Here is a 16,764-nt window from a genome sequence, read left to right as displayed (position 1 = left end):
GCAACGGGAGCTCACCCCGTCACGGGGATTCGAACCGCCAACCTTCTGATCGGCAAGTCCTAGGCTCTGTGGTTTAACCCACAGCACCACCCGCATCCCTGTTTAGAAGGACAGGGTAGTGAGTCTTTAATTCATTAATTCAATATATTGGTATCTGTGAGAGATGAAAGACATTGGGTTCACTCGCAAGTAATAACCCTCAATCAGCTATGTGGATCCACATGAACAAATAAACATGTTTCTGAATGCACATTCCCATCTGGATTCATCCTGGTATGATAAAAAAATGTATTGTGCATCATGCAGTGTTAAAAACTCTACTAGTATTCGCAAGGCTACTAGTTGGGCTCAAGGGTTTCTGGCTTAGGGATATTGTATTTAAAAGTAGTGGTGGGATTTTCCCCTACCCCTGACTTTTCAGTCTTTTTTTAATACATAATGATTTCTCATGTTCATCTTTGTTAGTGTATCAGTTGCCTATTATTTGCAGAATTTATGGGGGGATTATGTTCTTGTTTTCCTTTCTGTCTTAAACTGCACCTGAACAATAGTGCCAAACAATATATATATAAATAATAATAAAAAGAATTAAGGCAGGGTCATGCTTCCCGTGAGGATAGCTGCCTGAGCCTACGGTGGCACCAGACAAATATGCCTTCTCATTTCTCCAGGTCTTTCATCTCTCAGTTTTATCAGACCAACGTCCATGCAACTTTCTTTTATCTGTTGCCTTTTGATTTCACGGGTGCTATTTCATCAGGAAGTTAGGTTGCATTTTATCGCTTTACAGTCATACCTTGGATCTGAAACGCCTTGCGAGTCCCGAACGTTTTGGTTCCCAAACGCCGCAAACCCGGAAGGGAGCGTTCCAGTTTGTGAATGTTCTTTGGAACCCGAACATCCGACACGGCTTCTGCGGCTGCTGATTGGCTGCAGGAGCTTCCTGCAGCCAATCAGAAGCTGTGCTTTGGTTTCCGAATGTTTTGGAAGTCGAACTGATTCCGTTTGACTTCCAAGGTATGACTGTATTTATAAGCCACCCTGAAAATAGTTTCCTTGCATTATGAATTGTTCCAGTAAAATATATATCCTGTACCGGTCCCACTGCGTTTCTGATTCCCTACAGAACCTTTTTCCTTTTCTTTTTACCAAATCTGTCAGGGGTGGGAGAATATCTGGCCGTGAGCTATGTGTGGGCTCAGCTGGTAGAGCACAAGACTGTTAATATCAGGGATAATGGACACAGGTATAGCAAGAGAAGATCAGAAAATATCCCTCTATGCCACAGGAGCGGCAATGATCCTAATTGCTAAAAACTGGAAAAAAGAAACTGTGCCAACAAAAAAGGAATGGCAAGACAAACTGTTAGAGTATAGTGAACTGGCTAGATTAACAGAGACAATTAGAGATCACGCTAGACAAGAGTTTCAAAAAGCATGGGGAAAATGCAGAGAATACTTCACAAAAGTATTTTGTGCAGAGAATACTTCACAAAAGCTGAAGAATTGATGCTTTTGAATTCTGGTGCTGGAGGAGACTCTTGAGAGTCCCATGGACTGCAAGAAGATCAAACCTATCCATTCTTAAGGAAATCAGCCCTGAGTGCTCACTGGAAGGACAGATCGTGAAGCTAAAGCTCCAATACTTTGGCCACCTCATGCGAAGAGAAGACTTCCTGGAAAAGACCCTGATGTTGGGAAAGATGGAGGGCACAAGGAGAAGGGGACGACAGAGGACAAGATGGTTGGACAGTGTTCTTGAAGCTACAGACATGAGTCTGACCAAACTGTGGGAGGCAGTGGAAAACAGGAGTGCCTGGTGTGCTCTGGTCCATGGGGTCACGAAGAATTGGACACGACTAAACGACTAAACGACTAAACAACAACAACACTTCACAAAACAGTGCCCTAAAATACATACCTGGACTTGTTTTGATTAATGTCTGCAGGAGACTCTGTAGATACAGTAGTACCTTGGGTTAAGTACTTAATTCATTCCGGAGGTCCGTTCTTAACCTGAAACTGTTTTTAACCTGAAACACCACTTTAGCTAATGGGGCCTCCCGCTGCCGCCACATGATTTCTGTTCTCATCCTGAAGCAAAGTTCTTAACCCGAGGTGCTATTTCTGGGTTAGTGGAGTCTGTAACCTAAAGCGTCTGTAACCCGAGGTACCACTGTATTTAAGTTACAATTAGAAAAATCTTAATAATTATTCATAAAGGAAACAGTTTATAAGAAGTAAATAAGGAGGCCAGATACAGGATAAAGGAAGTCTTTTATTTCGTTGTTTGTACAGTGGTACCTCGCAAGACGAATGCCTCGCAAGACAAAAAACTTGCAAGACGAAAGAGTTTTTTGTTTTTTGAGTTGTTTCGCAAGACGAATTTCCGTATGGGCTTGATTCGCAAGACGAAAACGTCTTGCGCCTTTTTCTTAAAACCGTCAATGCATTCCTATGGGAAACCGTCAATGCATTTCCTATGGGAAACCGTGCTCCGCAAGACGAAAAATTCACAAGACGAAAAAACTCGCAGAACGAATTAATTTCGTCTTGCAAGGCACCACTGTATTGTGTTTGTTATGCTCACTGTATGTTATGTTCACGTTTAATGAGGGTGGATTGTGTATTGGGGGTGGGGGTTTATGTTGTAAATAAAATTCCAATAAAAATTATTTTTTAAAAAGAGAGACTGTTAATATCAGGGTCATGGGTTCAATTTCCACTTGGGCAAAAGATTCCTGCATTGTAGGGGGTTGGACTAGATGACCCTTGTAGTCCCTTCCAACTCTACAATTCGACAATTCTGTATTATTTATTCATTTACCTATAATATTAATTTCCCTTGACAGAGACTCAGGGCGGCTTAGAAATAAAAGCAAGATGCATGGAATGGTCTGCAAAGTTTAATAATACGTTACAGTTTCGTTTTCTACACACCTGTGCACAGGGATATATTTCTAGGAAACATTCCAGATTATGGCACCTATCTGAGGCAAAGTGAGCTCCGGTTTCCGAAAGCTGAAGCCACCACATTTGTTACTAAACCTGTTCGGTTTTACAAAATGAAGGAGGAGATATTAGTATAGCATGCAAGCCAACCTTATGCATGTTTAGTCAGAAGTTAAGTTTCGCTGTGCAGAGTAGCATTCACTTCCAATAAAGTGTGTATGTATATATGGGATTTGCAGCCAAACAGTCCCTGACCTTAAAGGGACATGGGTGGTGCTGTGGAGCCTAGGACTTGCCGATCAGAAGGCGGTTCGAATCCCCGCTACGGGGTTTGCTTCTGTTGCTTGGTTCCTGCTCCTGCCAACCTAGCAATTCGAAAGCACGTCAAAGTGCGAGTAGATAAATAGGTACTGCTATGGCGGAATCAAATCAAATCAAATTTTATTAAACGGTCACAGACCAGATTAACTCGTACAGCTAGTCAGCGAAACATAACACCAGAAAGAAAAAAAAAGAAAGGGGAAAAAAAGCAAGGGACGATTTCAATGCAGATTAGGCCATAACAGCAATTTAAAATTAGGCAGCATGAATAGAATTAAGTATTTGCCTGCATATTGACATTGGCAAGCTCTTGTTTCCTACGCCTAATAGCGGCTACACAGAATTTGGCAACATTGATCGTAATTTCAGGAACCTTATCCTCTACCAAGGCTCTCATACGTTGGAGTTCTGGTACATTTTTAAGCTTTTGTAGAACTGGGGCAATAAAGGTCAGGCATAGATCCTCGTAGTAACTACAGTGCAGCAGTACATGCAGACTTGTTTCTACTTCCGATGAGCCACATGGGCAAACACGTGACTCATATGGTTTGCCCTCATATCTGCCTAGCAGCAGGGCAGAGGGCAGGACGTTAAATCTAGCCAGGGTAAAGGAGTGTCTGTACTTAGGTATTTGTAAATCAGCCAAATAATTTGCGGGTGAGAACGGAATGGCCGAATGGTAAACGGGATTTCTGTGTGCTGCTCTGGTTCACCAGAAGCGGCTTAGTCATGCTGGCCACAAGACCCAGAAGCTGTATGCCGGCTCCCTTGGCCAGTAAAGCAAGATGAGCGCCGCAACCCCAGAGTCGGCCACGCCTGGACCTAATGGTCAGGGGTCCCTTTACCTTTATCTTAGTCCCTGACCTAATTTTGTTTCAAAGTTTTTGTCTTCCCTAAGAGCAGAGGTATGCTGAAAAAACTTTTAATCAGTGTGTGATGTGTGTGTGTGTTTATTAGTAAAATCTGATGCTTACATCAACTGGGTGAGAGGTTCATCACAACCCAATGAAAATTGACCTTTTTAAGGGCATCTTTTATCATATGTGGTGGAACTGTAAAAAGATAAAGGGATTCTGGGAAATGATAAACAATGAATTTTTAAAAAATGTTTAAAATAACCTTTGCCAAAAGACCAGAAGCCTTTCTCTTAGGAATTTTAGGTGCAAATATAGCGAAGGATTTGAGAAGACTGCTCATGTATGCGGCTACAGCTGCAAGGATTCTGCTTGCTCAGTGATGGAAAGAGGACAAGACGCCGACAATGGCAGACCGGCAGATGAAATTATTGGACTATGCAGAGATGGCCAGATTGACTGGAAGAATCAGAAATCAGAAGGATCGAAACTTCAATCGAGAATGGGACAAATATAGATTGTGTTTAAAAGAATACTGTAAACACTTTGGCAGCCTTTGAATAACACTTGCAATGTTCCGAAGACTTTGGATATATTGGAGGACTATAATTTGGATGAAATTTGATGAGCATTCCCTCAGTTCCTTCCTCGAAGTGTTTTTTTACAAAGACACTGAACAACAATGGGCCCATGACAGAACCCTGCGGCACCCAAATTGTCACTTTTTTCCAGGTTGGATAGTAGAATCATAGAATCATAGAATCATAGAATCATAGAATCATAGAGTTGGAAGAGACCACAAGGGCCATCGAGTCCAACCCCCTGCCAAGCAGGAAACACCATCAGAGCACTCCTGACATATGGTTGTCAAGCCTCTGCTTAAAGACCTCCAAAGAAGGAGACTCCACCACACTCCTTAGCAGCAAATTCCACTGTCGAACAGCTCTTACTGTCAGGAAGTTCTTCCTAATGTTTAGGTGGAATCTTCTTTCTTGTAGTTTGGATCCATTGCTCCGTGTCCGCTTCTCTGGAGCAGCAGAAAACAACCTTTCTCCCTCCTCTATGTGACATCCTTTTATATATTTGGACATGGCTATCATATCCCCCCTTAACCTCCTCTTCTCCAGGCTAAACATGCCCAGCTCCCTTAGCCGTTCCTCATAAGGCATTGTTTCCAGGCCTTTGACCATTTTGGTTGCCCTCCTCTGGACACGTTCCAGTTTGTCAGTGTCCTTCTTGAACTGTGGTGCCCAGAACTGGACACAGTACTCCAGGTGAGGTCTGACCAGAGCAGAATACAGTGGCACTATTACTTCCCTTGACCTAGATGCTATACTCCTATTGATGCAGCCCAGAATTGCATTGGCTTTTTAGCTGCCGCATCACACTGTTGGCTCATGTCAAGTTTGTGGTCAACCAAGACTCCTAGATCCTTTTCACATGTACTGCTCTCAAGCCAGGTGTCACCCATCTTGTATTTGTGCCTCTCATTTTTTTTGCCCAAGTGCAATACTTTAGTAACCAGAGGACGAACGTTGGAGCAACTTGGTTCATGCCATCTCTCTGTGTTTCAGGGAATCCACAACCACTCTTTCAGTAAGGGCACAAGTGTCAGCCAGAGTTCACTCCTCGAGCCAAGGGAGCTGGAGTCATGCCCTGGATTTGCTTTGTAATTTACAGGTGAAACCTACGTAGAAAGAAAAACATTTATGGGCAGTGGAATGGCTCTGACACCTTCCTAGAAAACCAAGTTCAGTTCTGCTTTTGGGGATGATCAAGAGAAATCCGAAGACCGATGGTTCTATTCAAGCTGAGAGTCTCCATCATTATATTGAATATGACCAGGGAGGGTGGATGTCTTTGAACCCAACTCGCTGGGGCACCCCTGAGAGGCCGGCACCCTGGCGTGACGCACCACTAAGCCTCATGGGAAAGACGACTCTGAGTCTAATATAATCTGTACTGATAATCAGTCACATCTAACCTGGAGCCGCAGTGTTCAACCCACAAGGACTAATGGGAGCCACCCAGAGTAGTTGAGGCAACCCAGTCAGATGGGTACCATATAAACAATACAATTATTATATGTCTATCACATCCATCTCATACATAGCATACATAGTTTCTTCCTCCCCATTTTATCCACATGAGATCTTTGTGAGGTGGGTTAGGCTCAGAGACTGTGACTAGCCCAAGGCCACCCAGTGAATTTCATGGCTGAGCGGGGATTTGAACCCTGCTCTTCCCAGGTCCTAGGCAAGCCAACTCTATCTGTTGATGGATGGCCATCCTGACTCGGCCCCAGACACACTGACCAGATGTCTGGAAGCTGTGGCTGGATGGCTACGTGGGAGCCGGTTGAAGTTAAATCCTTCGAAGACAGAGGTCCTCTGGCTGGGACGGGACGATATGGGATTGGGGGGGCAACTCCCATCTCTTGCGGGGGCGCAATTAGTGCCAGCACCGTCCGTTAAGAGTTTGGGTGTAATCTTCGACACCTCCCTTTCCATGGAGGCGCAGATTGCAGCTACAACAAAGGCGGCATTTCTCCATCTCCGCCAAGCTAAGCAGTTGGCTCCTTACCTCTCTCGCCCTGACCTAGCCACTGTGATCCATGCGACGGTCACCTCCAGACTGGATTATTGTAACTCGCTCTACGTGGGGCTGCCCTTGAGACTGACCCAGAAACTCCAGCGGGTGCAGAATGCTGCAGTGAGACTCCTTACGGGGTCTTCGCTGCGAGATCACATTCACCCGGTGCTATACCAGCTGCACTGGCTCCCGGTGGAGTACAGGATCAGGTTTAAGGTGCTGGTTTTAACCTTTAAAGCCCTATACGGCCTAGGACCCTCGTACCTACAGGACCGCCTCTCCTGGTATGCCCCACAGAGAAACTTACGGTCTTCAAATAAAAACATCTTGAAGGTCCCAGGCCACAGAGAAGTTAGGCTGGCCTCAACTAGAGCCAGGGCTTTTTCGGCCGTGGCTCCGATCTGGTGGAACACTCTGTCACAAGAGACCAGGGCCCTGCGGGACTTAACATCTTTCCGCAGGGCCTGCAAGACAGAACTGTTCCACCAGGCCTTTGGCCAGGGCACAGCCTGACTCCCTCCATTGGCAATCTTCGCAGAGCTCTGGCCCAATGGTTGCCAGTGGCTCGAATTAATTAATTTTATAATGAATGATTTTAAAGTGTTGTTTGTACTGTTTTATTGTTGTTAGCCGCCCTGAGCCCGGCTTCGGCTGGGGAGGGCAGGATATAAATAAAATTTATTATTATTATTATTATAAGCACTATAACCACTACACCACACTACACTAGGTACTTTCCAGGTCCCATCAGACTCCAGCTCCAACCAACGCTAGGCTAAGGTTTTAGCAATGGCTCATTTATTATCTTAATGAAGACTAGGACATAGCCTGTGTCAAGCCTTGGAAGTTTCTTAGCTCTGTGAAATGGAGTTTAGCTGTGGCCCTCTGCCTTGTGACCTGTTTCTTAGTGCCTGGCTCAGTACTGAGCAATTTGTTCCAAGATGTCTCGAAGGTTGTTTATGGGCCTGTCTTAATCCTGCCCTTCCTGGCCAAGACAGGGGACATTGCCAGCTTTCTTTGATGCTTACCGCGGCCATGTAAAGTAGCTTGGTTTGCTTATTGCGTTTTAGAGCCTAGCAAAATTGAGAAGAAAATCAAGGAAGTCACCCACACGGAAAAGACTCTCCACTGGACCCAGAGCTCTGGGCTAGCTAGAAGAACAAAGGCCAGTAGCAGTGTTTCAGTTTGGCAGTTTTTGCTTGATGTGAGCAGGAGGGAAAATCGTTTCAGCCTGTTAAACACGTCAAGCTGAAGGCGGCGGCGGCAGTGATCAGAGCACCATTTGAGCTGATAGTTTGAATCCAAGGCAACTACGGGAGAAACAGGACCCTCTTGGAGTGTAACGCTGGAAGCCCTTCCACCATAAGCCCAGGTTGTATATATGTAGAAATAAACCACATAATCATAAAGACACCTTCGTATCTGCTGTGCCTTATTTCCAAAGGAAGCACAAACCCTGGACCCTGAAATCTTACACTGCTCAGTGATAGTGGCGCCATGTCACAATATACAGCTGACAGTGTCTGCTACAGTAGCTTCCATTGTCACCCCTTGTTCTCTCAATGTTACAGAGAATCTAGCTGACTTTTTCTGCATTGTCCTTCCATCTTTTCCCAGGCATGATCCCAGTGGCGTAGCGTGGGGGGTGCAGGGGGGGCCGGCCGCACTGGGCGCAACATCTGGGGGTTAGGGTTAGGGGGCGCAAATCCACGGGTTAGGGGGCGCAAATTACTTGCCTTGCCCTGGGTGCTGACAACCCACGCTACGCCACTGCATGATCCCCACCCCCACCCCCGCCATACATTTCCAAAGCTGAAGCAAGAATTTGCAGCCCTTCGTTTCCAAACGATGTCCACAGCTAGGATCGGCGGCAGATATTCTCATACCCCCTTGGCGTTCCCCTTGCGTATATGCAGGGCCCCAGAAACCGAGGATCTGTCTCACTATTTGTTCTTTGGTTCACTTTACTCTGAACCAAGAACCAAATTTCTGGGACCTGTTCTGCCTCATCTATATTCCAACACCATTCCAGAAAAGATTCCCTACCTCCTGTCAGACACCGATTGCAGGCTAACCCACAAGGTTTCTCTTTTTGCCCTAGCAGCAATAAAAATCTGGGCGAGAGTTATTGAGGAGTTTGCAGTCAGCTGCTTTGGGGATGCTCTTATTTAACCTCAATATCTGTTCATAATTAATCTTTTTTATCTGTATTAAATTTTACCCTTTCAGTCTGTACATTCTGTAGATGTTACATGTGACTTGTGTAGTATCGCAAAGATGTAGGTTTTATGTATGAATCTAAGCAGCAAGGTGGTTTTATGCAGTATCTATACTCTTGGGATTTGTACTGTATTCATTTATCTTATATGTGAATGGCTTCTGCTCCAAGTATTAATAAACTACATCTAAATATGTTAGTGGAACAGCTGTACAGGCTGTTGAAAAGCTATGAAAACTTTTCAGAGCGACTTTGCCTCTGAGTAAAGGTAAAGGGACCCCTGACCATTAGGTCCAGTTGTGGCTGACTCTGGGGTTGCGAAGCTCATCTCGCTTTATTGGCCAAGGGAGCCGGCGTACAGCTTCCGGGTCATGTGGCCAGCATGACCAAGCCGCTTCTGCGGAACCAGAGCAGTGCACGGAAACACCGTTTACTTTCCCACCAGAGCGGTACCTATTTATCTCCTTGAACTTTGACGTGCTTTCGAACTTCTAGGCTGGCAGGAGCAGGGACTGAGCAACGGGAGCTCACCCTGTCACGGGGATTTGAACCGCCAACCTTCTGATCGGCAAGTCCTAGGCTCTGTGGTTTAACCAACAGCACCACCCGCATCCATGTTTAGAAGGACAGGGTAGTGAGTCTTTAATTCATTAATTAACACCGTTTACCTTCCAGCCAGAGCGGTACCTATTTATCTACTTGAACTTTGACGTGTTTTCGAACTTCTAGGTTGGCAGGAGCAGGGACCGAGCAATGGGAGCTCACCCCGTTGCGGGGATTCAAACCGCCAACCTTCTGATCAGCAAGTCCTAGGCTCTGTGGTTTAACCCACAGCGCCACCCGCGTCCCTTTTGCCTCTGAGTAGGAACTTCATATTCGTGACTGGTAAATAACTTGGGGAATTGTCCTGTTCTCCATGGGAAGGAGTTTTCTTGGCAGGGATATGGGAGTGGATTGCCGGCTCCTTCTCCAGATGGATCATGTTTAGTGAAAACTCTCCACTATGACCTGACCATCTTGGGTGGCCCTGCACAGCATCATAGCTCATAGTTTCTCTGAGTTATTCAAGCCCCTTTGCCATGACAAGGCAGTGATCCATGAAGGATTGAATTATGGTGCTGGAGGAGACATAATAATAATAATAATAATAATAATAATAATAATAATAATAATTTTTATTTATACCCCTCCCTCCCCGGCCAGAGCCGGGCTCAGGGTGGCTATCACCAGTAAAATTACAATAAAAACATAATGGAGGGGGGAACCCAATTTATAATACAGGTTAAAATGCAATTTAAAATGCAGCCTCATTTTAAAAGTAGCCCATAGATCAAAACCATAAGGGGAGGGAAACATAAGGGTCAGACTGAGTCCAAACCAAAGGCCAGATGGAACAGCTCTGTCTTGCAGGCCCTGTGGGAAGATGTCAAGTCCCACAGGGCCCTAGTCTCTTGTGGCAGAGTGTTCCATCAAGTCGGGGCCGGTACTGAAAAGGCCCTGGCCATAGTTGAGAGTCCCATGGACTGCAAGAAGATCAAACCGATCCATTCTGAAGGAAATCAGCCTTGAGTGCTCACTGGAAGGACAGATGCTGAAGCTGAGGCTCCAAGACTTTGGCCACCTCATGAGAAGAGAAGACTCCCTGGAAAAGACCCTGATGTTGGGAAAGATGGAGGGCACAAGGAGAAGGGCACGACAGAGGATGAGATGGTTGGACAGTGTTCTTGAAGCTACCAGCATGAGTTTGACCAAACTGTGGGAGGCAGTGGAAGACAGGAGTGCCTGGCGTGCTCTGGCTGGTCCATGGGGTCACGATGATTCGGACTAAACTACTAAACAACAACAACTATGGGAAAGACTTTAACTGGATTCTTTTCTTTCTTTTACAGTACAACAGCACTGTTAAGTCAAGAAACACAAAGCACTCCAGTTTTACAGTACAGTTGATGTAACATTCAAAAACCAAGTTCAAAACTCAAAACTTTCCACTCAGAATTTAAATTTGAAATGTTACAGAATGGTGTTGTTTTTTAAATAGCTGTTCGGGGTGGGCTGGGGGGAAATTTTCTTCTGGCTCTTCAGTTTATCCACAAATTAGTTAATCCCAGGCCTCTAATGGCTTCATTTGAAGCGTTACGGGGAACCAGGCAGAGGGCCTTCTAAGTAGTGGTGCCCGCCCTGTGGAACGCCCTCCCATCAGATGTCAAGGAAATAAACAACTACAGTGGTACCTCGGGTTAAGTACTTAATTCGTTCCGGAGGTCTGTACCTGAAACTGTACTTAACCTGAAGCACCACTTTAGCTAATGGGGTCTCCTGCTGCTGCCGCGCCACCGGAGCATGATTTCTGTTCTCATCCTGAAGCAAAGTTCTTAACCTGAAGCACAATTTCTGGGTTAGCGGAGTCTGTAACCTGAAGCATATGTAACTCGAGGTACCACTGTATCTGACTTTGAGAAGACATCTGAAGGCAGCCCTGTTTAGGGAAGATTTTAAATGTTTGGTGTTTTATTGTATTTTTAATATTTTGTTGGAAGCCACCCAACAACAACAACAACAATAATAATTGATGATGATTTGGATCCCTGCATTCAAACTCAAGAGTCTACCATTGCCCTCTCTTATCTAAGCTATGTCTACTCAGAGCAGGGGGATTTGCATACACTGATACAACACATCACAACCCTACCAGCCAGCAGCTTAACAGCCGAAATCTCTGGGCAGGACCAGGTATGTAAGAGCTGTTGTATCGGAAGCAAACACAAAATCTGCCCAAACAGTCCTTAGCGGCACTGTCAGGGGTTCAGGAGCAGAGGCACAGGAAAGGGAGGAAATAGAGAGCGAGGGGGAGGAGTCCGAAGGAAATGTCAGCGATGACAGCGGTCCGAGGTCTCTGAGTCTTTCCAGCGAATCGGAAGATTCACAGAAAGGGGCTCCCATGGTCAGGGCAAGGGGGGTGCCTAGGGGGACACCCCAGGAAGAAGGGGCCAGAGGGGACTCAGAGAGCAGCAGTTGGAAATCAGGACCAGCGTCCACACCAGAGTGCAGTAGGGGGGAGGAGTCCCAGGCATCGGGATCAGGTGGCGCACTGACAGCGGGAGGACATGAGGCAGGATTGACCACGCCTTCATCGGGGAGCGAGGAAACGGTCGAGAGGAAGGTTGAAGGCTGGGCGCGCGCGCCAAGTTCAAATGTACAGGAGGGCGGCGCAGTTGGCAGCCCGGATAGGGAGCCAGGTCCCAAAGCCCGCCGAAAAGAGCGGGAGGAGTCAGGGGGGTCAACGTCAGCATCAGAAGAGTCCAGGAAGGAAGGGACCCCGGGGGGTAGCAGGACCCAGAGGAGAAAGGAGAGACGGAAGAGGTGGAGTAAGGCTAGAATCTTAAACTGGTGTACAGGGGGCGGAGATTCAGATGGAGCTTCGCCGATCTAATCCCTAGACGTAGAGCTGGGGCGCTGCGGATTGAAAATGGAAACTGTACTTCAATAAAGACTTTTGTACATTACTACCGGTGAGCGTTGGTCCTCTGTGAGCTGGGACCTGGAGCCAGCTCTGACAGGCACATTTGCCATTTAACCAGAATTTGACACCGCGGTGGCACTGAATTGGTAATGGGCTCTGGGTCTAGAAGGGAGCCTGCCTCATATCACAAGGTGCATTTGACAAGACTGTGTGCCCATTTGCTGATCTCATTGGATGCTGCGCAGGTGAGCCAAGGGGCCCAGGGCAGACCCCGAACTTCTGCTTCTCATCTCAGCCATCTCTTTATCCACCTTGAGCACACCTTTGACTCCCTCATCTTCAAAGGACCAGTTGCCTCCTAGTCAGTTTCAAGAAAAAGAGGTGCCGGAACTCACCATGAACATCTCCCTTGTTCTCTTATAATGGCAATGGCGCCCACCTGAGAGGTGCCGGAACTGGGCGGGGGGGGAGCCCTGCTAGTCTCCTGCTATGAGTATATTAAATGTTTGTTGATGATGCTGATATTTGTGTTTTGGGCAACATGCTTTTAGGTTCATTTTTAGCATCCTCTTGGCCTTGGGGGTAGCTTCCTTCATCTTTGGCATACATTCAAGCCAAGCTTTTGATATTGTGGTTTAAAAAAATCTCCCGAGCAGTTTAGGGAGACTTGACCCTCTTTGCTTTGCATTTCTGCTTCCTTTTTTTTAAACACCCCCCCCTCCACCAGTGGCGAAGCTGCATGCTCCGCTACCAGGGGCGGAGAGCAGGCGTGGGTGTGGCTGGTGCTCCCAGGGGCATGGCACTTATCCCGGGGGCGAGGTACGCCGCCCGCGAGGGCATGGCATGCGTTCTGGGGGCGTGACGCGCTGCTTGTGGGGCATGGCACCCAGCACGCCCGGGGGATACGCAGTGCGTGTCGGGGGGGCATGCCGCAATGGCACCCTACTGGAATAGGGGTACCAGAGGCGGTCCGCTCCATAGGTGTCAACTTTCAGATTTGAAAATAAGGGATCAGCAGCCTTGAAAATAAGGGATCAGCAGCCTCACCTGCCCTGGGGACAGTCTACGGGATGTCTAACTATCCCGCAGCGGGAAGCAGCGGGAATAAGGGAATTTCCCGCAAAAAAAGGGAAGGTTGACAGCTATGGTCCGCTCCCTCCACACTCCAGTTCCTCCGCCAGTGCGCCCCCCCCCCACACTTTTGGGATGTTTCCTCTTTGAAGACAAATGTGACTGTCGGGTCCGTTTTATATACAGTGGTACCTCGGGTTACATGCGCTTCAGGTTACATACGCTTCAGGTTACAGACTCCGCTAACCCAGAAATAGTGCTTCAGGTTAAGAACTTTGCTTCAGGATAAGAACAGAAATCGTGCTCTGGTGGCGCAGCAGCAGCAGCGGGAGGCCCCATTAGCTAAAGTGGTGCTTCAGGTTAAGTTTCAGGTTAAGAACAGACCTCCGGAACAAATTAAGTACTTAAACCGAGGTACCACTGTACCTTTCTGTGAGATAGCAAAGGCTGAGAAACAGCACTATTTAACCTGGGGGCGGGGGGGAGGCAGGGGCATGTATGGAAATCTAAGAAACTCCAAGCCACCACACAATGCTCATTTAACAGATGAAAAACTGGTGGTGTTCAGAACCACCCCTCGAAGAAAGGGGAAACAGAGCTCTCCCCAAACCCAAGCAACCCAAGATGAATCGAAAAATAATAAATGAAATGGGGGGGGGGGTCAGGGGATCTTGTTGGGCATACCACAAATGCCCACGACTGCCACTGTGGGGACCCCAGAATTAGCTTACCCAATGAGCTTCATAGCTGCATGGGATATGAACCAGGGATTCCGCAATGCTAGTTCAAGACTTGGCAGAGCAGCAAACATAGAGTAGCCGCCCTATAATAATAATAATAATAATGCTATTATTTATACCCCACCCATCTGGCTGGATTACCCCAGCCCCACCAAAGGATGTGTACACAGCTTTAAATCCCTTTCAAAACACATTCTTGCGCTTCAAGAATTAAGGGCACTGCTATTTACCTCTCACCGAGTTCAAATCCACAGCAACTCTTAACCACTCACAGTGCCCAGAATTCTTTGAGGGGAAATAATGTGCTTCGAATACGCTTTAAAGGTACAGTGCGTACACAGGGGAAAAAAGTGCCAAGAGAGTATAAGCTCAGGAAAGTGAGTCAAGCTACTACAAGATAAAGCAAATACAACAACATTGTGACCACCTCACATGTAGCAGATCGTGGGATTAGAGTGATGGATGTGTTTATGGAGGACGGGGAGATACAGGTATCCCTCTTAGTTTCAAAGAAACACTTCCATTGAACTTTCGAAAAGTTCCCCCCTACCTTCAAGTTTTTAACCAGCCTCTCCTGTTATTGTAACAATCCTCTATCAACATTCAGGACAGAACACCCACACCCCATTAAAAAGAAGCAGCAGCAGCAATAAATAAATATTTCATTCTCAAGTCATTGCAAAAATGTATAAAGGCCACTCCAGCTCCAAGCCATGTAAGCATCTTTGATATTATCCTATTTTTCTACACGCAATGTTCGGTCTAACTGCCCTGTGATCTTCGGGTGAAGGGTGTTATAAAAATTTAATTACCGGCAATTAAATTAAATTAATAATAGTAATAATAATATATTTGGAGCTCAGGGAAATTACACTGGCATTGCATCCCTCTACGAGTTCAGCAGTTGCCAACTCTGAGGTTCAAGCTCTCCAGCTGGAAAAGGCTTTCAGATGACCCCTCTTCCCCTTTCCTGTCTCTCTATCCCTGCTTTTCATCCTGTTAATCAAACAACACGGCCGATGCAGTACGGAGAAGTGCTAGGCGCAGCTGTTTTGCTGCAAGCCACTTCCACAGCAATCGCTGTACAAAAGTTACCCTTCTTGCTTCCCTCCTGCATGGAGGTGGAGTTGCCCTGAATCGCTGGCCCTCTCCTGGGTCTAGAAACCAATCCTCACCATCGCCTCCCCCAACCACCCTGTTACCTCGGATGCCTTTGCAGATGTAGAAGCAGCACGCAGAGAGAGGCTTCCTTCTGCCAACTCTCATCTCATCTTTCTCTCCCTCCTTCTGGTAGGGCAGGGAGTCGGTCAGCTTCTCAATATTCTCATAGGGGTTTTCCAAGATGGATTTGGGATTGTAGATGGCCCTGATCTTCAGGGAAGAGGAAGGCGAACCGTTATATACAGGGTTGTCCCATGCCTTATTCCCCAGAGTTTCCAGCTCGTGCTCTTCTCGGGCTTGGAAATGGCTCTCAGCTCGGTTGTTCAGGTGGGAAGAACTCATGACGAGGCAAACCGAGCCAAAGTTTCTGTTTAGTTCAGTTGCTGGTTTGTTTGGAGGAACACAGAGGAGAAAAACTCTGTGTTTTTCAGGTCAGCAATAGGGAGAGCATAGGTTCTGTTCTGCTCTCAGCTGCTGAATGGCCTCCTTCTTTTATACCAATTCATTGGGTGACAGGTACAGAATGGAGGCAGAGACTATTGTTGGAACAAGCGCAAGGTCTATTCTTCAGTGAGCAAAGCTACACCCAGGGGAGGGTCTCTTCTTCGCTGTGAACAACAGCCATGAAAACCAGCACGATGTGGGGAGACAGAAGACGGCGAAGATATTGGCTGATTTGGCCTGGTTTCCAGGGAAGGAGGGAGGCAAGAAAAGTCGGGTGTTCATTGGACACCTTGGGTTGCCGATAATGGTGAGTGACACCTGGCAGATCCCCAAATGTGCTGCTTTTTAAATAGAACTGCGCCGGCAGAGCGTTTGAGGTCTGTAAATCAAAACGTCGACTTGTTTTCTGAGGCCGCTCTTTGAACTGGGGCCTTTCAGAACTCCTGCATTCAAAATGGCAACCTGGGAACAGGATCTAATCAGCAACAGCAGCGGCCCTATAAAATCCACACGCAGGCAAATTGTAGGATCAAGGGTGGCAGTTCTTGGGGGACAAGCCCTTTAGGGGGCCCCCAATATTTTGGGAGTGTGGGCTGGCCCCACCAATGTCCAAAAAGTACAGAGGCAAAGCGCTGAGCTTCTTGGGAGAAAAGCAATGACAAACCTAGACAGCATCTTAAAAAGCAGAGACATCACCTTGCCGACAAAAGTCCCTTTAGTTAAAGCTCTGGTTTTCCCAGTAGTGATGTATGGAAGTGAGAGCTGGACCATAAAGAAGGCTGATCGCCGAAGAATGGAAGCTTTTGAATTATGGTGCTGGAGGAGACTCTTGAGAGTCCCATGGACTGCAAGAAGATCAAACCTCTCCATTCTGAAGGAAATCAGCCCTGAGTGCTCACTGGAAGAACAGATCGTGAAGCTGAGACTCCAATACTTTGGTCACCTCATGAGA

The 16,764-nt window shown here is 46.8% G+C and overlaps 1 protein-coding gene across 1 annotated transcript in view; it reads right to left on the bottom strand.

Annotated features, from left to right (window-relative positions):
- The window catches only part of PKD2L1 (polycystin 2 like 1, transient receptor potential cation channel), a 45,292-nt gene extending 29,309 nt beyond the window's left edge, over positions 1 to 15,983 (bottom strand). Inside the window, exon 1 of the mRNA XM_083440376.1 lies at positions 15,410 to 15,983. Coding sequence (XP_083296502.1) covers positions 15,410 to 15,710 — 301 coding nt within the window. The 5' untranslated portion in view covers positions 15,711 to 15,983. The remainder of the gene's footprint in view (positions 1 to 15,409) is intronic.
- Positions 15,984 to 16,764: the final 781 nt, after the last annotated feature.

This window comes from Podarcis tiliguerta (genome assembly GCF_965153285.1).
Source record: "Podarcis tiliguerta genome assembly, chromosome: 5".
NCBI lineage: Eukaryota > Metazoa > Chordata > Lepidosauria > Squamata > Lacertidae > Podarcis > Podarcis tiliguerta.
The sequence above is the reverse complement of the archived record's forward strand: the minus strand, read 5'-3'. Positions and strand labels throughout refer to the sequence as shown.